General features: G+C 40.4%; 2 protein-coding genes across 4 annotated transcripts in view; one reads left to right on the forward strand and one right to left on the reverse strand.

Annotated features, from left to right (window-relative positions):
• Positions 1-23,263, forward strand: part of LOC149398041 (putative sugar phosphate/phosphate translocator At4g32390) — a 98,135-nt gene extending 74,872 nt beyond the window's left edge. Inside the window, exons 2-3 of the mRNA XM_089615629.1 lie at positions 22,594-22,607; positions 22,701-23,263. Coding sequence (XP_089471755.1) covers positions 22,594-22,607; positions 22,701-22,956 — 270 coding nt within the window. The 3' untranslated portion in view covers positions 22,957-23,263. The remainder of the gene's footprint in view (positions 1-22,593; positions 22,608-22,700) is intronic.
• On the reverse strand, positions 1,340-26,864 carry LOC149398044 (disease resistance protein RPM1-like). Of its 3 annotated transcripts, XR_016297159.1 has the most exons (4): positions 24,009-26,864; positions 23,890-23,926; positions 23,560-23,599; positions 23,342-23,498 (listed from the first exon to the last, which is right to left on the reverse strand). XR_016297159.1 is itself a non-coding variant. In XM_089615627.1 (3 exons), the coding sequence occupies exon 1, from the start codon at positions 26,794-26,796 to the stop codon at positions 24,010-24,012; it is 2,787 nt and encodes a 928-aa protein (XP_089471753.1). In that variant the 5' UTR covers positions 26,797-26,864; the 3' UTR covers positions 23,342-23,599; positions 23,890-23,926; position 24,009. The 3 variants fall into 3 exon arrangements, 2 of the variants coding, with proteins under 2 accessions (XP_089471754.1, XP_089471753.1); XM_089615627.1 differs by having other exon boundaries at positions 23,342-23,599; XM_089615628.1 differs by lacking the exons at positions 23,342-23,498; positions 23,560-23,599; positions 23,890-23,926 and adding an exon at positions 1,340-1,448.
• Between the last annotated feature and the right edge of the window lie 466 nt (positions 26,865-27,330).

The raw sequence follows: 27,330 nt of genomic DNA on the forward strand, positions 1-27,330 counted from the left end.
GACTAGCTGATGATATTCATGAAGGGTAAACATAGATAATATTCAGTGGATCCACTCATCACAATTAAGTTGAATTCTTGAGTAGAAAATAAATTCATTTGAACCGAGAGATTCCCAGTGTCAACTCTTTAGTGGAGTCAGTTGACATTAAGCTAAACTTGGAAAAGGTTTGTGAACTTTTGAGTCCAAGTACGTTAGCTCAAGCTTTGTTCATTTGGATCCATGAGGTCACTGTCACAAATCATATCGAGTAGGAATAGTTAAACTAGAAGCTAAGTCAAAACAAGAACGAGACAAGTTTTACGAAAATTGTCAAAATGGTAATTTTGTCTTTTTGGACATAAGATGAAATGAATGTCAATAAATTTTTTGACAATGTCATATGATGACATATTAATACTCGGCCATGATAAGTTTATTGGGCCATGATACTCGAACTGCAAAACCCCAATTTTTACAACGAAAAGATCCAAAAAATATAAAACACAAAAACTTCATGCAATAAAAAATAAATAACGTAAAACTAACTTACATGACGCCTATTTTTCGGGGTATGAAGACTCGATCAATATTTAAACTCATTCAAACATATATGTTATGATCTATAAACATTTGAAGAGGTATCTACTATTCTAATCTCATCTCTTATTTCTTCACAAACATCAAATCTATTTTTTAACGTCTCATCTCATCTCTCAGAATATATGTACTCAAGTTCTGTTTATTCTTAATGAGAAACTTGAATGAAAAAGCACACAAGAAGAACAAATTATTATGAACTTCATATAACATATTTTTTTTTACCAAGTATATATATTCTGGTACAAATATAGAATGAGAAGGAAAAAAAAACATTTTTTTTTAAAAGAGGTCTCGTTAAAACCTCTCAAGAGCAAACCTCAATGGGAAAATCTCGAGAGAGGAAAGAGTACCTTGAAATATCATTACTGAAAAATTACTTAATCTTCAAGTTCATCTTGGAATAACAAAAAACATAGACAAATACATCTCAAGCTACAAACACTGGTAGAATAAATAATCAAACACACATTGTTTGAATTTGAGAATAATTAATCAAACACGCATTGATCAGAAATGCCCTAACGTTCAGCATTCCATGCTCCCTGGTGAAAAAAGTTTGAGGAAAATTAAAAACAAGTTCCAAAAAGAAGTAGTGTCAAGTGAAAGAATATATTAAAACGAAAAAGTGAGTATGAAATTAACTTAATCACGCAGCTGTCTAAATATTTACAAGAAAAGAAACTAATACAAATGAGAGCAGTGTCAAATGTTAACTCTTTTCATTGGGTTGAAACTGGCTTTTATTCGATCTGTTATTATGCAAGTGCTTGAATCGTGAAATGTAAAGAATTAAGGCATACATGAAGTTGAGGAAAAATAATTTGGATACCTCATAACGCTGCGATCTGCGATGACGTCCAATTTCCCTGAAAAAATTAAATAAATTGAATATAACATCAAGTTCATTTCAAGCAAATTGAAATTGCAGTATATTGAAACATTGCTTACATCATTGTTCTTCCTCTAGAAGTTGTAAAAGCTCTGTGCTACCAAGTTTGTAAGAATCATAATCAAACCCTTTGCCTTTGTAGTAACAAAAAGTGACGGAAGATATGTGCTGAATCTTGCAGTACTCAGAGCCTCCATCGGGTTGTAGAGCCTTCACAAATTCCTTTGCCATATCAAAAACTCTAAGGGATTTAAGTTTTGTTAGGCGTTGGAGACTGCCTGGAATTTCCTTCATCTGTGGGTGAGGTCCGATGTCTAACTTCTCGAGGAGAGGAAGTGCTCCTCTTTCAAACTTAATCACCTTTATCCCTTTTAAACTCCTTAACTTAAGTGTCTTCAGCTTTTGAAAACCGCCTTCCTCAAACAGCAATTCCTCTCCATCGTATGTCAGAGAGACGGCGACGGAGAAGGTAATCTCGATTTTTAATTTCTCTTCCTCTATGGTTCGGATTTGAGGAAAAATGAAATTAGGGTTTTGAATTGGGATTTTCTGATTTCGTGGGTATGAGTTTGAGAGTTTGATTTCGCAGAAGACATAAATGAGTTTTTGATTTATGTTCGTGTTTGATGCCTTGTTTATTGGTTGGGCTCGGATTCTATTTGGTTCTGAAATTGTTTCTTCTGGCCGAGTGTAATTTTGGCATTTTGACGTTGTTGATGTTCTGGTTGTTTATCATGGTTAAGGAAATTCCTTTGGAAGATGTCTGAGAATCACGTGATAGGTTTGAGTCTGGAAATTTATTTGGACGAGTTTGGGTTTGATTTTTGGGTCTTGGCCGTGTGATGATAGATTTAATTGTGATGTTGAATTGTTGATGATTCGAGACTGTTGGTGCTGTGTATTGGCTGAAATTGTTAAGCGTTTATTGTGCTTTGGACTGAAATGATGTGAAGCTGTTTTGTGATGATGGTTAGAATCTGAGAATTTTGTTTACTAGGAGTTAATGGTTGTTTTCCAGGGTGTCACGAAGTGAATCCTGTTCGTGACACAGTGTCACGAACTGGATTCACTTCGTGACACTAGTGTCACGAACTGGATTCACTTCGTGACACTAGTGTCACGAACTGGATGTTTTTCCATGTTAATAACTGTCTTTTAATACTCATTTCTAATACTGAGTGAACGTATACAGGTATGGCGGAAATATGTTTATATGCTAAGCATAGCGGGAAGTGGGTAAAACCGGGCGTATATCAAGAGGGTGGTACTCTTACGCTTTTACTTCCTACCAAATTGAATTACCAAAGTTTGATGCAAACATTGTATGCTCGGTTGAACGTGACCCCTGCAACGCATTCAATCAACGTCAAACATGAAGCTGACGGGCTCGTACCGCCAACCATAGACGACGACGAAAGTTTGCGATGTTATTTGTACTTGAGGAAGAACGAACCGAACCGGACGAAGTTGAATCTTGTACTTGAGATTAGTCCGGAGGCATGTCAGGATAAAAAAGCGGATGACGCGTCTTCTCCACGGGTTGGATCCACTCCAACAGCAAACACAAGCGAGAGTGGATTTGGTTGCAATCGAAGCAGGATCATTCCAAACATGCCGAGTCCTATATCCGAGGCACGTGAATGGGACGTACCAAGTCCGGAGGCTTTCGACAATGATACTGTTGGGTTGGATGACGTGAATACTGTTAGCCAGGCAACACCCCAACTCAGAAGGTCTCCACCACTAGTTATTTTGTCGATAGAGGCTCCACCACAGACTCAACACCAGGAAGAGCCTCCTCTTCCACCACAGCCGCCAACTCGATCACAAAGAAAAGAGAATGTATCGAGCCAAGAGAATGGGGGGGGGTGTTCGGTTACGGCTCCCGAATCAAATACATGTGTCGAGAGTAACGATATTGAGGTGTTGGACATTTTATCTCCGGTAAGTGTAAAAAAAAGGATTATATGCAAACAAAGCGGCGTTGTTGAAGCATTTGCGGATGGATGCAATCAATAATCATTATCGGTTCAAAACGAAGAACTCATCTCCGCTCAAACTTCATGTCATTTGTGCGGGTAAAAATTGTGATTGGGCGGTCCGGGCAGTGAAGCTAAAGAACACGGATTGTTTTGAAATTAGAAGGTAAAATTTCACGACCTAAAAACTGATTTTATTTGAAATTTCATTTCTCTTCATAGATGAATCAGTCCATGACAGATCTATCACGAAGTGAATCCACTCCTGACACGAGTGGATGTACTTCGTGACAGATATGTCAGGAAATGTATGCCCTTTTATTTTTAAAATGTTGTTTATCGTGTGTCTGTGTTTATGGTTCAAGATATGATCCAAAGCACACTTGTTCTGTGGAGGAAAGACAAAAAGGGCAACCGCAAGCTACTGCAGAGTTGGTTGGAGAGAGGGTGAAACACAAATTTATTGATCCAACTGTACATAGTTGTACCGCAAAGGAGATTCAGAGTTACATGCGAACAGAGGTTGGAGTCAATATTTCATACAGAAAAGCATGGAGGGCAAAAGAATGTGCAATACAATCCTTGTATGGGACGGGTGATGAGTCATATGCCTCTCTTGCAAAATACAAGTACATGTTAGAGCAAAAGAATCCAGGTTCTCTCATCGACCTAAAAACTGACCGTCATAAATATTTCATGTACTTTTTCGTTTCTTTGGCTCCGTTCAGAGAGGGATGGAAGTATTGTCGGCCTGTTGTAATTGTTGATGCAACCTTCCTGACAAACTATCACAAGGGCAGCATGTTTACGGCTTCCGCGATGGACGTAAATGAGCAAATATTCCCGCTTGCCTATGGTATTGGTGAGTCCGAAACTTCCAAGTCCTGGTTTTATTTCTTCAAAAAACGTAATGAAGCATTGGGGGAGAGGGATAACATGGTCATCGTATCCGACCGAAACACCGGAATCATTAACGCCGCGAAGAAAGTTTTTCCAAGAGCAGAACATGGTTTTTGCGCATACCACGTGAAGAATAACGTCAAGGCGAAATTCAAAAAACTTGGCAAGGAATTCAATTGGAAGTTCTACGGTGCAGCAAAAGCGTATACTATATTTGACTATCAAAAGTTTATGCGCATGTTGGACAAGGAAGACCCGTTGATACGTCCGTACCTTGTCAACGAAGTAGGAAATGAGAAGTGGGCACGTTGTTTTTTCAAGACATCAAGGTAAACGATCGTAACTTCAAACAACGTAGAGTCTTTGAATGCGTTAACTATTAAAGCAAGATCATTTCCAATAGTGAAGTGCCTTGATTGGTTGACGGAGAGAATGCAAGTTTGGTTCTACGAACGACGAGAAAAGGCGGCATCAACTCAAAGTGTGTTGTCAATGAAATATCATACCGAAATGTTACAAAAACTTGCTGTCTCGGCAAATATGCAGGTTATAGTGTGTTTTTAATTTTTAAATTCTGTCACGAAGTGACCCGAGTCCGTGACACTTGTGTCACAGAGTGACTTCAGTCCGTGACACATGTGTCACGGAGTGAATCCATTTCGTGACACAAGTGTCACGGACTCGGGTCATTTCGTGACACATGTGTCACGGACTGAGTGGTTATGTTTAAACTTTTTTTTGCTTATGTTTTAGGTCCGGCCTTCTGCAGTATACGAATTCGAGGTTTTAGACACAGAAGGAACACCATGGGCAGTGAACTTGATTGATAAGACGTGCTCGTGTCGAGAATTTCAAACTGATCTATTTGTATGTGTCCATGCCATTGCGGCTTGTCGCTTACGCAACCTACCAGTTGAGAGCTATTGTGCAGAGTACTACACGACCGAGTATTGGAAATTGGCGTATGCAGGGGTTATTCATCCTCAAGGAAGTGAATCGTCATGGACTTTTCCCGACGAAATCAAGCAGATCAAAGTAAATCCGCCTAACTTCTTAGGTCGTCCGGCGGGTAGACCTAAGAAGAGAAGGATTCCCTCTCTTGGAGAATCTGATGCCCCGCTTCGTAAATGTTCCCGTTGTGGAGGTGTAGGTCACAATAGAGCTACGTGTCGCAACCCAATTCCACCGGAAATTAGGGCTCCGGGGATGGGACATTGGTTTGGTTTGTAATTCGACACGTTTTATCATTGAATATCTAGAACTTCCTTGGTGTTTTGCTATGTATTACATTTGGAATGTTTTGAACTTTATTGGTATTGAGTGTATTGTTAAGAATGGTTTATGAAACAATGTTATTGTTAAGACGTGAACACAGTCCGTGACACATGTGTCACGAAGTGATCTCATTCCGTGACACATCTGTCACGAAATGAGGTCAGTTTGTGATACATAAATTGATTTCGAAACAATACATACACTTTTAAACTAAGAAATTGAAGTTCTAAGAATACATATATAAAGTTATAAACAATACATACACTTTTAAACTAAGGAATTGAAGTTCTAAGAATACATATATAAAGTTATAAACACATGCGTACAATCATAAACACATAATTTCAAGTTGCCTCAACATTGACATTTCCACGCGTGTGTAGTTTTAGCGCTCCGTGTCGGTATAATTCGGTGGTCATTTTCTGTCGATACATGATCATGTCCTCCTGTTTCAAATCAGACAATGGAAGGTCGTGCGCCAAAAACTCGGCAGTCTTGATCATAAACATGCCACAATCATTTCTGAAGGAACAAAAAACGCATGCTTTAATTGATATGTGTCATTAAGAATGTAAAATTAAGAATTAAAATATTTACCCATTGTCTTGTTGTGGCATTTGATCGTAGTGGACGACCTTGAATATTTCTTCATTGGAGAGTAGAACGCCGGCGACATGCAGAACATATGGCAAGATGGTGGCCAAGTTTCTGACTTCAGTGTCCACGAGCGTTTGGTGTCCACCGGTGGAACTCATGGAGTCGTACACCGTTATACACCTTGAACGCACGTTGACAACAAGAAGATACCAGTGTCCGCCATGTATTACAGGGATGAAGACATCATCGACCCCGTCCCATGGGTCCACCAAATGCTCCGCTCCAGACTCTCCGGTAATGTGGTCGACGACACATTTTTTCAGTTTCTTCTTTAAGAATACACCCGGATCTTGACTAGCATTGAACTGAGTGTAACTATCTCGGAGATACTTAAAGAAGACCGTGGACATGATGGTGAAGGAGTGACGTAACAAACCCGCCTTTTTCTTCTTCCGGAGGTAGTACATCGCGACGTCCACATGATGCACGACAAAAGATAAACATAAGCACTAAATACCTAAGTCCGTGACACAAGTGTCACGGAGTGACTTTAGTCCGTGTCAAATGTGTCACGGAGTGGATTCACTCCGTGACAGATGTGTCACGGAGTGGATTCACTTCGTGACAGATGTGTCACGGAGTCAATTCACTTCGTGACACATCTGTCACGGAGTGGATTCACTCCGTGACACATCTGTCACGGAGTGAATCCACTCCGTGACACATCTATCACGAAGTGAATCCACTCCGTGACACATCTGTCACGAAGTGAATTGACTCCGTGACACATCTGTCACGAAGTGAATTGACTCCGTGACACACTCCGTGACGCATCTGTCAAGAAGTGAGCTGTAAAACAAGACATATTTTAAACATTACTGACACACATTAATACCTGATCAGACAACCAACCGTCCTCGTGCCACATGTTGTAGAAGAAGGTCTTCTGGTTGATAGCCATCTGTCCAAGTTCCATAGAAGGCGCTATGGTTTCTTCCTCCGGCTTATATTTTGGTTTGCCCTGAGATATGTTCTTGTGGCCCCTCTTCAAGCCGACTTGGAACCACAACTTCATGACGTCAACGTCATCCTGGTCCGGTCGTTTGGTTACCTCCGACAGCGGCAGTTCATCAGGAAGCACGTCCGGAGCATTCGTGAACCTCAAAAAAGGCAACGGCTTTTTGGAAGGAGTAAACCTATCGGGGCTGCGTCGTTGCCGGGTCAAATGTTTCTTGATAGGTGAGTCTTCAATAAGGATATGGGGATTCGGTGTGTTCATGTCATATATCTATCCAACAAGAGAAATAGAGTTCAAGTTTATTGTTGAGTTCAACCATAAAATAATATTTCATAATAATTATATGCTTATTTGAGTTCAAGTTTATTGTTGAGTTCAAGTTTATTGTTGAGTTCAACCATAACAATTATATGCTTCTAAACAAGTCAAGAATTAAGTTCAACCATCAAATTAATGGAGGTACCTCTTGAACCCCATGTGTCCCTAACAACTCATACTCTTCCATTGCCTCTGCATTCATTTGGGCTTCTAGACTGAGAGGCAAATCTTCATCACCCCAAGATTGTTGACCTTGTGTGTTTACGACATCACTTTCGTCCTCCTGACCATTCAAAATCATTTAGTTCAACATGAGTGTAATCAAAATAACGAAATTCAGCGACTCTGTGACACTGTGTCACGCACTAAGTACACTCCGTGACACATCTGTCACGGAGTGAATCCACTCATCTCCGCATTTAAGATTTTAAACAACAAAATAATATGTCTATTGCATATCTTGTACCTCTTGTTGACTGGTTTGCTTCTTTTTCCCTTTCTCGACTTCGTTTTTCTTCTTCTTTTGGTTGCCATCCTTCTCCTCCGGTTTCTTGCTCTTCTTGGCGCCATCGTCCTTCTTATTCTTGTTGTCTTTGTCCTGCTTATTTTTCTTGTCCCCGTCATCGTCCTTTTTCTTCTTGTCCTCGATGTCTTTCTTCTTCTTCTCGTCTTCGTCGTTTTTCTTCTTCTTCTTCTCTTCTTCGTCTTTCTTCTTCTTCTCCTCGTCTTTCTCTTTCTTCTTCTTCTCCTCTTCTTCTTTCTTCTTATTCTCTTCTTCTTCTCTCTGCTTCTTCTCTTCTTCTTCCTGCATTTTCTCCTCTTCTTCCTGCATTTTCTTCAGCTTCTCAACATATTCTTCTACCTCTTTTTTTTTCTTTTCTTTTTCCGCTCTCTTCTTCGCCATCTCTTCTTCCCATTTCTTCAATTTGGCCGCTTTCTCTTCGGCATTCTTCTCCCTGCGCTTCTTTTCTAACCGCAACTCGTTTCTCCAATCGTAGTACTGATCTAGTTCATCAAGAGCCACTCTGTAGCTCTTCACCGCATCCAAAATATCTGTTTTGAATTTCCTGTAGTCGTCTTGCATATAGCGGAAACGCTCGTGGAGATTTCCAACTGAGTTTTCGAGAGAGTCGAGCTGGGACTGTCCATGACCAAAATAACAAAGTAAGCTGGCTGACGAGTAAATCCACTACGTGACACATCTATCACGGAGTGAATCCACTCCGTGACACATCTGTCACGAAATATGGTAATTTAAATTAAAATAGAAACCCAAAATTGTGTTACCTCAACTGTTTGTGCTTGTGAATGGGACGGTTGTTGTAGTGGTTGTGGTGGTGGTGCTTCTGGTTGTGGGGCGTCTTTTTTGGGTTTCTTCTCCGGGCGTTTGTCCACCCCCGCTGCCGTCGTAGAAGGGGTTGCAACGCTTGAAGAAGTGTCGCCGATTCCATGAAATTCAACCTATACATGGGACAAGTTAACAAATGAGTGTGATCAATATTAAGTATGAATTAACCTACAAATTTATTACCTCATTGAAGTTGATTCCTCTCATGGCGGCATCCTGAACAAGTCCGATAGACTTCCACCGACGCATTATTGGCCGAGCTGTGGTGGAGACTTTCTCACAAACCCCCATGTTCGTCAGGAAAGGAAGACACTTGTACCCCCAAACCTGAAGCGGCTCGACGAATCCGGGGAGATGGAGCTTCCTTTTTTTTTACCTTGCTCCATTGGCTCGCCACCCTTCTCCACAAACTTCCGGACTTCGCCGAGAAGGTAGTTCCACACCACGTTGCCCCATGGATGGCGACCGAATGTGTCCGTGTCCTCCACCGCCTTAATGAGCTCTAAGCACGGTGTCCTGTTCTTCGCATCGTCCGCCAGGTGGCCATTCAAGACGAAGTAAATTTTCAGGTAATTTACCTGAACTTCTGTCGGCCAATCTACGCTCGCCTCCAAGAATTGGTTGACCAAGTTCCGACTCAAATACTTCCCCGGGAAGAATTTTTTGAAGAGGCTGTCATTAGAAACAACCCCCTCGAACTTGAATTCCTCGTAGTCATCGAATACTTTGAGGAATGTGATCTCCTGGAAGTCTCTCTTCGTGAACTCCCGGACTTGGCCTCCAATCTCAATTAGAAGCCCGTCAGTAGTTTCTCCGTCGAAGCTCCCGGCCCTCAACACCAAGTGGCTTATAATTGCCGATGACCACATTATTTTAGGTTGCCCCACGAACTGCCCAAAACAAGATTGGGCGAAACCAGCTTGCGTTTCGGCGCTGCGGCCGAGTAAGAGAGCCAGGAAATTTTCCAATCCCCCGTGGAAGTTAAAGGAAAATCCTTCAACGTTGGACTCCGGTATAAACCGTCTCCACTCCTACACATATGTGTCAATGACATTATTAGTGAAACCATTATGCTTGAGTTCGTGACAGATGTGTCACAGACTCACCCACTTCGTGACAGATGTGTCACGGACTCGATGACTTCGTGACACATTGGTCACGAAGTCATCGAGTCCGTGACACATCTATCACAAACCACGATCAAAATGAGTTTCTGACACTCACCTTTCGGGAAATTACAGTGGTAGGACTCTCCAAGGCGGTCGCAACGCCCGAGGACTCAGCCTTGTTTTTTGGCTATATCAAACACAAAACAAAATCAAATAGCTGCACATACATCTAATTAAGTCACTTCATTTTTATTGTATACCTTCTTTATCTTTGTTGGTGCGACGATGAACGCGTCGTCATCGTTGGAACGCTTGGACGGCGAAATTATTTTCCTTTTCGAAGCCGTCCTAGAACTTCTTCGAACGTTTGAGGCCTCCTCGACCTTGGTTCCTTTAGACTTCGTCATTGAATATAAAACCTGAAACAAATCAAGTCACCAATTTCCAACAACTTCAAGACCAAATACGCACACACACACTCGTCAAACCCTAACATTGTTCAATCAAATATATACACGAGCACGAAACACACACAAACACACACTCGCCCAAACACAAATACACACAAACACTCAAAGACAACACATTCTCGGCCAAACACAAATACACTCAAACACCCAAACACAAATACACTTAAACACCCAAACCCAAATACAATCAAACACCCAAATACAACACATTCTCGGCCAAACACAACAAACACTCGCCCAAACACCAAATACACTAAAACACCCCAAAAAAATTTGAGCCAAAAACCCTAAATCAACAAACACTCGGCCGATTTACCTTGATATGAAGATGAACACAATCTTTTCTTCTTCTTCACCGATTAACGTCAAAGCTAAAACACAAAGTTTGAATAGGGGTCAGTTAATACATGCATTTGTTATGAATAAGCCGGCGGCCATGGGTATCGGAGTTCTAGCTTTCAAAATTGCATAAGTAATACCCATACCTTTTTTTGTTATGCCTTGCGACCTGGAACGACGATGGAGGATCACTGTTTCGCTAGAGAACGTGTGAGGGAGAGAGAGAGAGAATGTGTGGCCGATTTCTTTGAGCGAGAAAAAAAATGGGGGGATCGTGCGAGAGAGAGAGAGAGAGAGAGAGAGAGAGAGAGAGAGAGAGAGAGAGAGAGAGAAGAATACCCGGGAATGGCCGATTTTTTTGAGCTTGAAAAAAATGGAGGGATCGTGCGAGAGAGAGAGAGAGAAGATGAGGGGGTTTTTTTTTTTGGGAAAAAGATGAAGAATACCCGGGAATGGCCGATGTTTTTGAGCTTGAAAAAAATGGAGGGATCGTGCGAGAGAGAGAGAGAGAGAAGATGAGGGGTTTTTTTTTTGGGAAAAAGATGAAGAATACCCGGGAATGGATTTGCATGCGTTTAAAAGATTTCTGAGGGTATAATAGTCTTTACACAATGGCTTAGGTATTACATGTGTCAATTTTTTCATTTTGGGCTATATTTGGTAAGGGACATTCAATTGGTATTATCTGTGTCAATTTCCCTACAAATTATTGTGACTCAACTACTTTATTTGGGCCCATATTTGGTACCCTTTCCTTAGTGGTGTCAGTAGGGAATTTTTACAATTTATAATGGAACATTTTTATTTAATAAAAACAATGGGGCATTTTTTTTTTAATAAATACAATGGGGAATTTTTCTAAGAATTACTGGGTAAGTAGTTAAGTAGGACGATCAATAATAGTACTGTTGACAGAATTAGTCTATTTAATGATACTTTTAGACAAATTGGATAAACAAAAAATTAATTTGAATCGCCACAAGTTTTAATTTTGCAATATTTATTTATTTTTCTTTCTTAATAAGTCGCCACAGCTGGCCGCATTTTTTTGGCAGTCAGCTGGGGCAATGCGGTGACAAACTGCAACAAATTTCAGTTTGTTGTTAATAACAACGCACTGAAATTCAGTTGTTATCCAATAGTTTTTTAAAAAGAAAATCTTAAATTGTGTCATACATAATAACTAAAAACATATTGAATGAAAAAAAAAAAAACAAAACTTGGTAACAGTTATCTCAAACATAGCATTAAATAATACATGAATTTGTTGCAACTAGCCATTTCTCTGACTCCTTTTAAGATTTTAGTTCAAATTTTATTTCAGAAAGTTAGAAAAACAATCAATTTAAACGTTTGACATTGTTAAATAGCCAATGTTTGGTAAATTTTAAGTAAACAGCCACTTTCAGACGTAAATGATAAGTAAATAGTCAACATTTGGTATATGAAAGTGGCTATTTACTTAAAATTTATGATTGAAAGTGACTATTTACCTAAAATTTATCAAACGTTGACTATTTAACAATGTCAAACGTTTAAGTTTGCTATTTTCCTAATGGACCTATTTTATTTTACAAAAAATTGGCTACGTAAGCCACCTAAACTATATGAGTTATAAATTAGCCAACCTTTGGTAAATAATTTGTAAATAGCCAACTTGCATACGTGGCAGCCTATTAACTACCTAAAATATATGTTTGGTTGCGTTAAATAAGGCTTTTATTAATTTGTTAATAAGTTTACTTGGTTATTTACAAGAAATAAACCAAATGTGGGCTATATCTCAATCAACTATATCCGTGTGGCTATATAACTAAATAACCCTTTATTTTATTAATTAAATTAACTAAAGATTTAATTAAATTAACTCTCTTTAATTAGTTAATTTAATTTAACTCGGACTACTTTTTAAAAGAATGATGGGCTATTATAAACGTCATATAACATTTTTTTTTTACCAAAAGTATACATATTCTGGTAATAATAACAATAAAAAAAAAAAAAAAAAGAAGAAGAATTTTGTGAGCTTCATAGAAACATAAAATATATAATGCTTTCCTTTCGAGCGAAATGGTATACATATACGACTAAAGTTTTAATCCAGACAAATATCAATACGATCCCCATTTTTTCATGTTGATTTATAACTGTATATGTGTATATTTTCAGGTCCTAATGAGAACGAAAAAAAAAGTATCGTTAAAACCTCTCAAGAGCAAACCCAATGGAAAATATCATCGAGAGAGGAAAGAGTACCTTGAAATATCATTTCTGAAAAATTACTTAATCTTCAAGTTCATCTTGGCATCAGAAAAAAAAACATAGACATATACCATGTCAAGCTACAACGGTGATAGAATAAATAATCAAACACACATTGTTTAAATTTGAGAATAAATAATCAAACACATTGATCAGAAACGCCCTAAGGTTCAGCATTCCATGCTTCCCTAGTGAAAAAGGTTGAGGAAAATTAAAAACAAGTTCCAAAAAGAGTAGTGTCAAGTGAAAGCATCTATTAAAAAAAACAAAACACAAATTTAATGAGGCGAACCCTAGTGTTGAGACCACAAATGATTTCCCTCGTGACCCCACAAATAATACCCAGTGCAATTATGATCACAACAAAAGCCAATTCCCGGATTCTCTCACTAATATACCATCACTAAAACCCATTTTGCCCCAATACCCGCCCACCCCAGACTCACCCAATCTTATCCAAAGCCCAAATTTGAATTCTCACCATCTTAACCATATCCATTCAGATTTTTCGACACCACCAATAAGCGGCCTTTATTCCTTCTCATCTGGTACCGACCCCACCTTCCTAAAAAGAAAATCTAAGCTGCCACCACAGTCACGTGACCACCTATCCAAAAGCTCAAAAATTGCAAAAAAGACATCCGATCACACCCCAAGGAAGACACTCTCCCTCAAACAAAAAGCCAGGAATAACCACAAGCCATTCATCTCGACCGGAGTAGTGTCTCCTGACGAGGACTCTTCAAAAGCTGGGGCTGGCCTTCTCCACTGTTTGGGGACGTCAGAGGAGGAGGCAAACAAGAGTGAGCATACCCAGAAGACACAACAAGAGGATGGAGAAGGAGGAGAAAATGCGAGAGGTGATAATCTCCCGGGATCGGCGGGGACTGGCGAGGGAAGCCAGACCCGCCGGTCACAATGAGTCTTTTGTGCTGGAATGCCCGGGGATTAGGCAACCCCGGTGCATTCCGTGACCTTCAAAGGCTTGTCCGGGACGAGTCGCCTGAAATTTTGTTCCTCTAAAAAACAAGGCTCTCTGCTAAGCAATGCGTCACATGGGGATCGCTGCTTGGTATGAGAGGGCAATTTGTGGTCAGTAGTGAAGGAAAAAGCGGAGGCTTGCTGCTTTTATGGTCGGACAAGGTTTCTATCACTGTGCACTCGTCATCCCAGGGGCACATTGATACGATTGTTCATCGAAAGGGGCTGGTGTGGAGGTTTACTGGTTTCTACAGGAACCCGAGAACAGAACAGCGGAAATTCTCTTGGGATCTCCTAAGGAAACTCGCCAACTCTCACGGGAGAAGGTGCATTCTGTGGCTCGTCGGTGGAGATTGGAATGAAATCTTGTTCGACGGAGAGAAAGATGGGGGGCCCCGTCGGAGTTGGAGTCGTATGGTGGAGTTCCAAGAAGCGCTGGAGGATGCAGACCTGGAAGATTTGGGATACAGGGGTGAGAAATTCACGTGGGCCAACGGCTGGGCTCCCCCGGGCTTCGTTCAAGAACGTCTCGACAGGTTTTGCGCTAACGGGGACTGGCTGAGGATGTTTCCCGACTTCGAAGCCTACAACCTGGAGTACAACCGGTCGGACCACCGTCCCATTAGCGTTCGTTTCGAGGCGGACTCGGACGTACCCACTAGGAGGCCGAAAAGGCGCTTCCACTTTGAGGAGAAATGGATCCACGAGGAAGATTTTATGGACAAAGTCAAGGAGGACTGGATCCAGCAAGGTAGCGGCAATTCCGAGGAAGTTTCTCGCGATCTTCGGAGAATTGAAAGAAAGCTCACTACATGGGGTCGTGACCGGTTTTGGAAACTTCCACAACAAATATCGGATTTAAGGAAGGAAATAGAGGGAATGAAGAGGGATTTTTCCCATGGATCGAGTGTCTCGCGTATTGCGTCTCTCAATGCGAGACTTGAGAAGCTTCTCTCAGCGGAGGAGATTCATTGGAAGCAGCGGGCCAAGGTGAACTGGCTGACACACGGTGATAGAAATACGAAACTCTTTCACGCCTCCGCCAATCAACGAAGGAAGACTAATTTCATATCGGCCATTGTTACTGACTCGGGAGCAAAAATCACCAAGATACACGACATCCTCGGCGTCTTTGTGGGCCACTACAACAACCTCTTCTCCTCGACCTCTCCGACCGCCACGGTGCTTGAGGCAAGCATTCCTGCCACGGTCCCGAACCTCCCGACTCGACTTCGCCTGCGACTTGAGGAGGACTTCAGTAGAAAGGAGGTGGAGACAGCCCTTTTTGGCATGCACCCGACAAAAGCCCCTGGTCCCGACGGGTGGTCGGCGTGTTTCTTCCAGAGGTGCTGGGATGTGGTGGGGGATAGAGTCGCTGCCAGCTGCCTGGAGGTTCTAAACGGCGGTAGCAGTGTTGCGAGCTGGAATAGTACTCTCATATCTCTCATACCAAAAGTGGACAAGGCCTCGACACTCTCCGAATTCCGGCCAATCTCTCTCTGCAACACCCTATATAAAATCGTGGCGAAGGCTATTGCAAATCGACTAAAAGAGGCCCTTGGAAGTGTCATTGACGATAACCAGAGCGCATTCATAGCCGGCAGGAATATTGGTGATAACGTTATGGTGGGCTTCGAATGTAATCATTGGCTACGGTGTCGTACACGGGGTCGGACGGGCTACGCAGCTTTGAAGTTGGATATGAGTAAAGCGTATGACAGGATTGAATGGTCTTATGTACGAAGAATCATGGAAGTTATGGGGTCCGGTCCGGTGTGTATCGCTCGTATCATGGATTGCATCTCCACAACCAACTTTTCCGTTCTCGCTAATGGCTTCGTCTCCAAGTCCTTCACCGCGTCTCGAGGACTTCGCCAAGGTGACCCCTTGTCTCCATACTTGTTTCTTTTATGTGCCCAAGGCTTCTCTTCCTTGATCCACCAGCAAGTTCAGCTTGAGCACATCCATGGGATACAAATCTCGAAGCGAAGCCCGGTGGTGTCTCACCTTTTCTTCGCAGATGACAGTCTCGTGTTCTTCAAGGCGGATGCTGCCGAATGTCATGCTCTTCGCTGTTGTATTGATGATTACTCACGAGCTTCGGGTCAACTAGTCAATTTCGAGAAGTCGGCGATCTCTTTTTCTCCTAATACACAACCGAGCAAAATCAGAGAAATCAAGGACATCCTGGGAGCTAGACTTACAGATGGGTTCGACGTGTACCTTGGTCTACCTACTTTCTCGATGCGTTCAAAAATTGTTCAGTTCGGTTATCTCCGGTCTCGGGCAGTTAGGAGGATCAGCGGATGGAGCCACAAAATGCTATCGATGGGTGGGAAAGAGACTCTCATTAAGTCAGTTATTCAGTCTATTCCTACCTACCCGATGAGTTCGTTCAAAATCCCGGCGGGGGTGTGTGAGGAAATAGAGAAGGCTTGTGCAGATTATTGGTGGGGCGAAGACGGTGGGAGGAAAAGATTTCACTGGCAGAGTTGGGACCGTCTTTGCAAGCCCAAAAGTGAAGGGGGTCTCGGCTTTAGAAGTCTACAAGATTTTAACCAAGCCCTCTTGGCTAAGCAGGTTTGGAGATTAGCGAGAGCACCTCATACCTTAGCAGCGAGAGTCATGGCCGGTAAGTACCATCCTCACTTGTCGATTATGGAGGGGAATGTGAAATCTGGTTGTTCATATGTATGGCGGAGCTTGCTTTGGGGCATCGAGTTAATTAAAAAAGGATGGCGGTGGCGAGTGGGTCACGGACAGAATATCAAGGTGTACGGTGACAGGTGGATTCCTTCTCCTTCGAGCTTCATGCTGCAATCCCCTGCCCGACTTCACCCGTCGGCGACCGTTGACGAATTAATCATGGACTCCGGAGGTTGGAACTCCAGGCTGATCCGGCAGGTCTTCCTACCTTTTGAAGCCGAGAAGATTCTTGCCATGGCTCGGCCGACTGGTAAGAAGCAAAACTCTATAGCATGGCACTTTGGAAAGAGGGGCGTCTACACGGTTCGGAGTGGTTATTATGTTGCTAGGGAAGCTAGGAAGGCTGGGGAGACCTCCGGCACCTCTTATAGAAGACGAGACAAATTGTGGAAGATTATTTGGGACATGGACACTCCTCCCAAAATAAGGACGTTCTTATGGAGAGCTTGCAAGGACTATATTCCGACACGAGGTAATTTAGCAAATCGATCTATCCCGGTGGCCCCGGTCTGCCTTCAATGTGGTTGTTCGTACGAGTCTTCCGCTCATGCCCTCATTTTTTTGCCCGTTGGTGGAGGAGGCATGGACCAACTCGCCTTTTGAGGCTATTAAAGAAGCAAGTCAGAGCTGGAAGCTTAGAGACATCCTCATGGGAGCTGCGACAACCATGTCTAAGCAGGAATTTTCTTCTCTTGGAATCTTCTTGTGGGATATTTGGAATCAGAGAAATAAGCACCTCCACGAGTCCCGCAGCGATTTCCGCCACGCTTTTTCTCGAGCTGAAATTTTGCAAATGGAGACGAGGCGATGTAGTATCCAAAAAAGGCAGGTCCCTCAGGCGGAGAGTTGGGTCTCGTGGGAACCTCCGGCGAAGCACAGGTGGAAGATAAATGTTGACGCGGCGTACCCCACCAGCGGGGCTCAGATGGGGCTGGGCGGATGTATTCGAGATGCCCAGGGCCGGTTTGTTGCAGGCTTCAGTAGGTCCAGACCCAAGGCGATATCGTCCCTGGAGGCGGAGATGGAAGCGCTACGGGAAGGGGTCTCCTTCGCGACGAGCTGGGGCTATATTCCATGTGAAATGGAATCTGACTCCAAGGAGGCTATCACCATGCTCAAGACAAGGACGCCAGCTGCAGATGAATCCGGATTCCTCATCGATGACCTCAGCGACTTGGCGAAGCAAACCAATTCCAGCTTTAGTTTTATTAAGAGAGAGGGCAATTCTGTGGCCCACACTCTCGAGCAATTTAGTTTGAAGGATTGCAACCCTGCTACTTGGATTCATTATCCTCCTGATTGTATTTCAAACACTATTTCGGCGGAATCCGCTGCCCTCTTCCAGAGGTCTTAATAAAGCTGGTGTTTTCCTAAAAAAAAAGTGAAAGCATCTGTTACAACGAAAAATTGAGTATGGAATTAACTTAATCACACAGCTCAATAAATATTTCTTGAACAAATACAAATGAAAACAGTGTCGAATATTTATTCTTTTTGTTGGGGTCTTGAATCTGACTTTTATTTGCTCTTTTATTATGCAAGTGTTGAAATCGTGAAATGTAAATAATTAAGACATACATGAAGTTGAGGACAAATAATTGGATACCTCTTAATGCTGTGATCTGTGATGACGGCCAATTTTTCCCTTAAAAATTTTAAATAAATTGAACAACATCAAGTTCATTTCAAGAAAATTGAAATTGTAGTATATTGAAACATTGCTTACATCATTGCAGCTCCTCTAGAAGTTGCAAAAGCTTTGTGCTACCAAATTTGTAAGAATCATAATCAGATGTCTAACTCCTCGAGAAGAGAAAGTGCTCCTATTTCAATCTTAATCACCTTTAGCCGTTTTAAACACCTTTAATTCCTGCATTTCTAATCTAATTTAAACACCTTTAAACAAAGTGTCTTCAAATTTGGAAAACTGCATTCCTCAAACTTTAATTCCTCTCCATCGTATGCCTTATACATGTTAAGATACTTCAAATTGGGCAAACCTTTGTGGCATTTCAGCGGCTAGTCGACTAACCTCGAGAAATAAAACTCAAGGCAGATGTTGTAGTCGACAACTCAGTTGGAAATATCGCAAGATATTTCATTTTTGCTTGATGCTAGACAAAGCTCTTCAAGATATTTCATTTTTTCAATAGACTCCCAAAGGACTTTACACGTCTCGGCACTCGCTTTTGAAATTCCAAAATTTTTCAATTTAGTCAGCCTTTGTAGCTCTTTCATGAAACGAACATCACCTGAATGTGCTTCCACTGTAGCTAGTGTTTGTAACTCTTCCAAATCTCCAATCCCTTCATCCTCACACCAATATATGATTCGACACTATGTTTTCTTTCTTTATCAAAATTGGTACATGAAATGTGACGCAGTTTCTTCAGTTTGTTGATCTCACGTGGCAACTCCCGTAATTATGTAGCTTTCCGATGGACTTCGGGAGAGTCTCGAGTTTTGAGCCATTCAGATTATATGTAACTTCAAAGAAGCCAAAATTTCACGGCTCTAGCCCCACAATACAAAAGGCCTTTAGATTTATTTTTATGTGTTATTTCAGGGTGGCTTCGCAAGGGTTTTATTTTTATTTTTTTGGGTGAACAAATATATGGCTTCTCAAATGTCATGAATTTCAATTTCAGACATTTGCATGCCGATGACCCAAAGTAGCAAGTAGATTTTTTTATTTTTATCATTAATCTTATTTCCTAGTAGATGAAAGAAGCTTGTAATTAAATTTAAGGATACCAATTTCAACATCAAACGTCTGACCTCTTTTAAATAAACTAAAATCCTAAAGTTAATACCTTCATGGCTTTCACCTAACTAAGAGCCGCAAAGTTTAGCCCTTATCAGCTATATCATAATAATAATAAAAAAAAATTAAAAAAAAAAACCATCAGTACCGAAAAATCAAATAGAAGAAGAAAAATCACAAAAAAGACAGGACACAAACCAGAGTTCCTTGACCTTGTTCTTTGCACATATAGCATAATGGAAATAAGCTAAAAAGACAAGACAGACTCTTCTACTTGAAATCCCAACCCAAGGAGTTTCACTGAGACACACAACTCTCTCGGTCTTTGTTTATCTCATTATCTCTCTCAACAAATTACGGAGATGAGTGAGGATAAAAAATTCTGGAACTTCAGAAATCAAACAAATAACCCAATAGAAATATATCTTATCTAGAACACAATATCAACACATATTCAACTTCAACCAATAAACAGTTCTAACTCACTAATTTGGTGAAGAAAGTCAGTTTGAGCAGAAAAATAAGTAGACAAAATGATTAGTGAAACTAATACGCTCAGACTTTGCAGTTCTATTGAGACAATTCGTCAAACATAACACAAGCTATGAACAATGTGGGGTTTCATTTTCATCATATAAAAAAAATGAAATTGAAAAAAACCGTAACAAATAGGAATACAAAGAGGAAGATAATCTCAAAGGTGATTTTCAAACATTCCCATTTCTCGAGTACCTGGGAAACAAACAAAGCCTGAAATCCGAAAGCCTCGAATTTAAAAATAATGCATCATAAATTAGCACATGAACATATCGAAATTAAAATCAAACAAACGAGAACGAAGCTTTTAAAATGAATTTAGAGAAGAAGGAAGGTTGTGATTTGTGAATATTAAGAATTTAAGACTGCCAACGACACGACTATTAAGACTAATATTGTAAAAATAGAGAAAAGGAGGGAATTGCAACTTTGAACAAATGACTTGAATTGTATTGATTTACTCGTTTACACAGTATGTATAGGTAAATTAATCACTAACTGTCCAACCAATACGATGTAACAATTTGGACTAGTTGACTGCACACGTTGACTTGCTGACTAGGCATTACATAATAATAGCAAACAACATGATTATTATCAAACTACACAGGCTTTTAAAAGGCTTTTTTTTTTTGTTAATTATAATGCTTCTACATTTTTGTTTTCCCCTCTTAAGTTTAGTAAATGGATAACATAGTTACAAAAATACTATAAATTAATTTGACTTGAATGTAAATAGTTTCGTGCTTTTATTAATTAACTCATCTTGATTCGTCATGATTTTCTTGCCCATTCAGTACCACCCTTAATATTTCAATATTATTAATAATAACAAGGGATTTTGACATCTATGATAGCAAGAGTAAGTCTCCTTCCTAAATTAAACCCAAAACCCAAACCCAAACCCAAACCCAAAATCAGACGTTTCTTTTAGCAAATAAGTGCGTGAAAATAATTTTGTTACAAAATTGTCCTTAACTATTTTCCCTCCTGTTTTTTCATTGTTTCCTTCTTAAAAAAAAAATTGTTTTCTTTTATTTATTTCTTCACGGTTTGTTCTCTCTCTCTCTCTCTCTCAGATTATTACGAAGAATTTCTCGGTTCATATCGTGGTCATTCGCTGCACGTCGCAAAACACAGAGTTCCTGCTTCTCATTGTTTGGCCGTCCTCTCTCTTATGTCGCCGTTAACCCAGCTTATGGCTCACGTATTTCAGGTGTAGGTCAAAATATGATGTGTAAAAATTAGGTAATAAAATATCTTTATTTGGGACTCCAAATTCCGATAGCGTTGGTGTATGTTACTCTGGTTCTACTTCAGCATGGGTCAATAACCATCAACATGGGTCAAAATATGTTCGTGTTTCAGCCCGAGGGTGGCTGCAATTTTATCGGTGGACTGAACCTGAAATTTGCGAGAAGTCGAAGCAAATATACCGATTCGAGTTCGAATTTGAAATGAATGTACTTATAACGATTCGAGTTCAGAAAACTCAAGGTGGTGGCGTTTGTGCTTGTTGTACTTGGTGTTGACTTATTTGTAATATTGCTTCTGTAATTACCTACCGTGCATTGAATTTTGTGTAATACTGCTTCAGTAGTGACTGTTTTTATTTTTATTTTTTTTTTATTTTTAAATACGTTCTTTATGTTGTGGATTTTTTTTGTTTGTGTTTTGAAATTCCGTGTTTCGTGATAGATTTTTCACAAAATCCTGTGTAATATTGCTTCAGTAGTGACTTTTTTTTTTTTTTTTTTAATTGCGTTCTTTATGTTGTGAATTTTTTTGTTTGTGTTTTGAAATTCTGTGTTTCGTGATAGATTTTTGACAAAATCCTGTGTTTTTCACAAGCTCGCCAATAACCAAATTTATCAAGGTTTTCACTACGTATGAGACCGATACCCAATCTCTGCTAGTCATCTTCGTGGTTCCCTAACCATTCGTGAAACGGAAGAGGCCATCACTATTATCGATCGTTTGACTGTTGTTAGTCTCTTGGAAGTGATTGCAAGATTCTCCACAAAATCTATAATCACAAATCTTGCTCCTTACGGTTCTGAACCTGAACCTATAATTTCAGGCGTGCAGATACATTCCAGAGCTAATTCAGGTTCTAAATATATTACGTCATCAATCTATCAAATTGTTGTTTCTTTTATGACAAACTCACAATTACTTTGAAGTTCCTGTATTTCGGCTCCTGTGTTCAAATATTATTGCTTCGGGTTTGGGTTTGTAATGCCTTTGAAGCCTACAAAGAGGCCAAATTTATTGGTTTCATAGAGGCTGAAAAAGTATATCTACTGTTTAGGCAAAAAGTATATCTCCATCGCAGCCTACCGAGAGGCAAAATTCAATTCCTGATTCAGATCCTCGCTTTCGAAGCCACGAGGCTCGTTATGATTCAGATCCTCTTGAACACCAAAGGAATCAGCTTGAATCCGATCACGTCTCTCTACTACGTGGCTCCGTGCTGCCTCGCGTTCCTGACCGTCCCGTGGCTCTTCATCGAAGCTCCGGTGCTGAGAGCGACCTCGAGCTTCAACATCGACTGGTTTGTCTTCGGCACGAATTCTCTGTGCACGTTCGCGCTCAATCTTGCTGTGTTCCTCCTCGTCGGAAAGACCTCGGCTTTGACGATGAACGTCGCCGGAGTCGTGAAAGACTGGCTTCTCATAGCCTTCTCGTGGTCGGTGATCATGGACACAGTCACGGCGATGAACTTGTTTGGCTACGGCTTGGCTTTCATCGGAGTCGGGTATTACAACCACTTGAAGCTCAAGAGCTTGAAGGCTCAGAAGAAGGAGCAGAACGATGAGGAAGAAGAAGCAGGAAAGTTGCTCGAGGAACGCGACGCTGAGAAGAGTGAGACCCAAGATTGATCAATTCTGTTATCCCCGTTGTTTTAATTATTATTATTAACTTTTGATTTTTTGATTTTTTGATTTTTTTTTTTATTTTTTATATTTCTTGTTGGTCATGATGTTGATTTGTGTCTGTTATTATGGCCAGTCTTTACATTTACAGTATTTACGAGCGAGTGAATTAGAGATCATTACTGTGAACTTTAGTACTATGATATATGAATGCATTAGAAGATTTATGTTTCCGTTGCTTTCTTCAAGTCTTTTTTATGGTCTTTTGGTTCTGAAATGTTACTGAAGAACTTGTAGAACAATGGTAGCTCTATGTGTGGCGTTATATCGGTATATTTTTCAGGTCTTAAAACCAATATAGAATGAGAAGGAAAAAAAACATTTATTTTTAAAAGAGGTCTCGTTAAAACCTCTCAAGAGCAAACCGCAATGGGAAAATCGAGAGAGGAAAGAGTACCTTGAAATATCATTACTGAAAAATTACTTAATCTTCAAGTTCATCTTGGCATCACAAAAAAAATAGACAAATACCATCTCAACCTACAACACTGATAGAATAAATAATCAAATACACATTGTTTGAATTTGAGAATAAATAATCAAACGCACATTGATCAGAAATGCCCTAACGTTCAGCATTCCATGCTCCCTGGTGAAAAAAGTTTGAGGAAAATTAAAAACAAGTTCCAAAAAGAAGTAGTGTCAAGTGAAAGAATCTATTAAAACGAAAAATTGAGTATGAAATTAACTTAATCAGGCAGCTGTCTAAATATTTACAAGAAAAGAAACAAATACAAATGAGAGCATTGTTAAATGTTAATTCTTTTCGTTGGGGTGCTGAAACTGGCTTTTATTCGATCTGTTATTATGCAAGTGCTTGAATCGTGAAATGTTAATGATTAAGACATACATGAAGCTGAGGAAAAATAATTTGGATACCTCATAACGCTGTGATATGCAATGACGTCCAATTTCCCTGAAAAAATTAAATAAATTGAATAAAACATCAAGTTCATTTCAAGCAAATTGAAATTTAAATTTATTGAAACGTTGCTTACATCATTGTTGTTCCTCTAGAAGTTGCAAAAGCTCTGTGCTACCAAGTTTGTAAGAACGATACTTGAACCCTTTGCCTTTGTCGTACGAAAAAGTGACGGAAGATATGTGCTGAATCTTGCAGTTCTCAGAGCCTCTGTCGGGTTGTAGAGCCTTCACAAATTCCTTTGGCATATCAACAACTCTAAGGGATTTAAGTTTTGTTATGTGTTGAAGACCGCCTGGAATTTCCTTCATCAGTGGGGAAGGTCCGATGTCTAACTCCTCGAGAAGAGGAAGTGCTCCTCTTTCAAACTTAATCACCTTTATCCCTTTTAAACTCATTAAACGAAGTGTCTTCAGCTTTTGAAAACCGCCTTCCTCAAACAGCAATTCCTCTCCATCGTATGTCTTATACATATAAAGGTATTCCAAATTGGGCAAACCTTTGAGGCATTTCAGCGGCTCGTCGACTAACCTCGAGAAACATAACTGAAGACCGTGCAAATTCTGAAGCTCAGGAATCCAAGTCGGCAGTTGCTGTAGTCGACAATTCAGTTCGAGAAATCGCAAACGAAGAGGAGGAGACGAAATGAAATTCAAATTTAACACCTCTTTATTGTTGATTGAGGTTAGCAATAACTCTTCAAGATCTTTCATTTTTTCAATAGACTCCCAAAGGACTTTACACATCTCTGCACCCACTTTTGAAATGCCAAAATGTTTCAGTTTACTCAGCCTTTGTAGCTCTTTCATGAAACCAACATCACCTTCCACTCTAGATAGTGTTTGTAACTCTTCCAAATTTCCAATCCCTTCATGCATCCTCACACCAATAGCTGATTTGACACTATATTTCATTTCTCTATCCAAAAAGCCACAATAAAGATGACGCAATTTATGCAGTTTGTTGATCTCACGTGGCAGCTCCTGCACTAAAGTTTCAGCGACATCCAGCATTTGCAGATTATGTAGCTTTCCGATGGACTTCGGGAGAGTCTTGACTTTTGAGCGACTCAGATTTAGGTACTTGAGGTGTAACAAATACCCTATATCTGACACATTATCAACTGGAGTATCTTCAAAATCAACAACCTTCAACAATTTACATTTTTTGAATAGACCAACTACAAAAGAATCTGATACGTCACTAGTGTTAACAAGAACAGCCGAGCGAATCTTCATATCACAAACACTTTCCCAAATATTCTTTGTAGTGTTGTGAATTATCAAGCGCCGAGCCTTCTTTTCAAAACTCGGCTTATCTTTGTCAAATAATTGATAAAAACCCAAATCAGTAGCTCTCTTTTGGATTACGTCTCGTATCAAATCATGCACTTTGCAGTATCTAACAGATCCATATCGCAACTCAAATGAAACCAAGTTTCTACCGATAAGCTCTGACATGTACTCGCTAGCGATTTGTTCCAACGATTTGTCTTTTCTCAGCTCAATGAAGCCTTCAGCAACCCAAATTCTACAAAATCTTTTTTCCTCAATGATAAAGTCTTCCGGGAAAACACCAAAGTACAAGAAGCACAATTTAAGATGGTACGGCAAATCATGATAGCTGAGCGAAAGAACTTTTGAAACACTTGAGAGCGCACGTTGTTCTTCAAATTCACAATTGAGATTGTCAAGTACTCGTTTCCATTCTACTTTGCAAAGATTCTTTGTCGACAACAAACCAGCGACGGCAACAACAGCAAGTGGCAATCCTTGGCATTTACTTAATATTTCAAGAGACAAATTTTCCAATTCGGGTGGACAACCTGAGAGTGGAAATGCTTTTCTACAAAATAGTTCCCATGCTTGTTCTGCAGACCAAGTCTTCATCGCTTTGACAAACATTTCCCATGATTCTGACTTAAAGGAATCTACGACTTTAGAATTACGAGTCGTGACGAGAATCCTACTACCATTGCTATTACAAGGGAAAGCATGCTTTATGACACTCCAGAAATCAGTTTGCCAAACATCGTCAAATACGATCACATACCTCTTCACCGCTAGCGAGCTTCTCAAGAGAGTGAGCGGTTGTTCAATGCGGACCATTTCTCCCACAGATGAGCAGATCTCAGCCATTAGCATCTTGAGAATCTTGTCGATGTCGTAGGATTGGGACACAGTGACCCAAACATGAATGTCAAAGCATCCTTTTTCTTTAACATCGTTGTATACTTTCTTGGCGAGAGTAGTTTTTCCGATCCCACCTTCTCCCACTAATGAAACCACCGTACGCTCAGACGAACCTTCCACCAAAGTACTCACCAGCTCTGCCGACACAGATCCAATGCCAACAAGCTCATTGTCTTCAAGAAAGAGCGAACCGATGCGAGGGTCGACGCGTGAATTCCATTCCCTGCCACTTGATCCGCCTTGCTCGAAGGGTCTCAGCCCGTACTTCAGACCATTGTCTTTGATTTCTTGCAACGACTCTTTGACTTCTTGAATCTCAGAGGCTAAGTGATGCCGTGTTTTCAGGGTCATAACGACGTGAGCTGGCTTGCGCAGAGAGCCGATGAAACCGACTTCACTTTGACGGCGGTGCTCGGCGTAATAAGTGTATTCGTCGACGACGTCTTCGATGCGCTCGGCTTCGTCTCTGAGCTGTCTAAGCCACTCATTCGTGGCGTCGCTGAGCTCTCCTTTGGCAGACTTGGCTTCGGCGTCACGGAGAAGAGGCTGGAGGATCTTCAACTCCTTTTGAAGACTGTTGACTTGCTTGTGAACTTCTTTCAAAGACTTGGCTTCATCGATCAGAAGATCAAGCAGTTTCTTAATTACAGGACTCAGAAACGTCTCTGCCATTGTTAACCCTAAACTGATACAGATTTTATCTGATCTACATAAAACCTTTTAACGTTTAGAGAGTTTTTTTTGTGCCGTGTGTGTGTGTGTGTTTTTTTTTTTTTTTTTTTTTTTTTTATGGTCTTCTAGACAGAAAGTGGGTATATACCTCTTTACTCATTATTGCTGTGTGTGTGTTTATAATATATATAATGTGGGGTCAGAATTATTGTCTCAAGTGGTTCGGTTTTTTCCTTAAGCCGTATTTCAACGACCATTTCCAACCCGAGTTTTCTATACATCATTAGTATGTATACTTGTAACAAAGTATTATATATTCGTCTCGGCAGTACTTTTATTGAATTGATATTCAACAACATTATTAATTCGCTTCATCAACTTCTTTGATCATCATAAATAACATAATAAATAGAAGAGGGGATGAAGAAAGTTACAGTGGTGAGATGAGAGACAATAGAACATGATATATAATTAAATTAAATTCCAGGATCATGAGGTCAATAGAACATGGGCAATAAAAGCAGTTAGAAAAAT

The sequence above is a fragment of the Urtica dioica genome, chromosome 5 (genome assembly GCF_054948205.1).
Source record: "Urtica dioica subsp. dioica isolate 48M chromosome 5, U.dioica_male_clone48M_v1_H2, whole genome shotgun sequence".
NCBI lineage: Eukaryota > Viridiplantae > Streptophyta > Magnoliopsida > Rosales > Urticaceae > Urtica > Urtica dioica.

Excerpts from the sequence above, each read along its gene's own strand:
- LOC149398044 (XM_089615628.1), bottom strand. The coding sequence starts at position 26,796 with ATGGCAGAGACGTTTCTGAGTCCTGTAATTAAGAAACTGCTTGATCTT.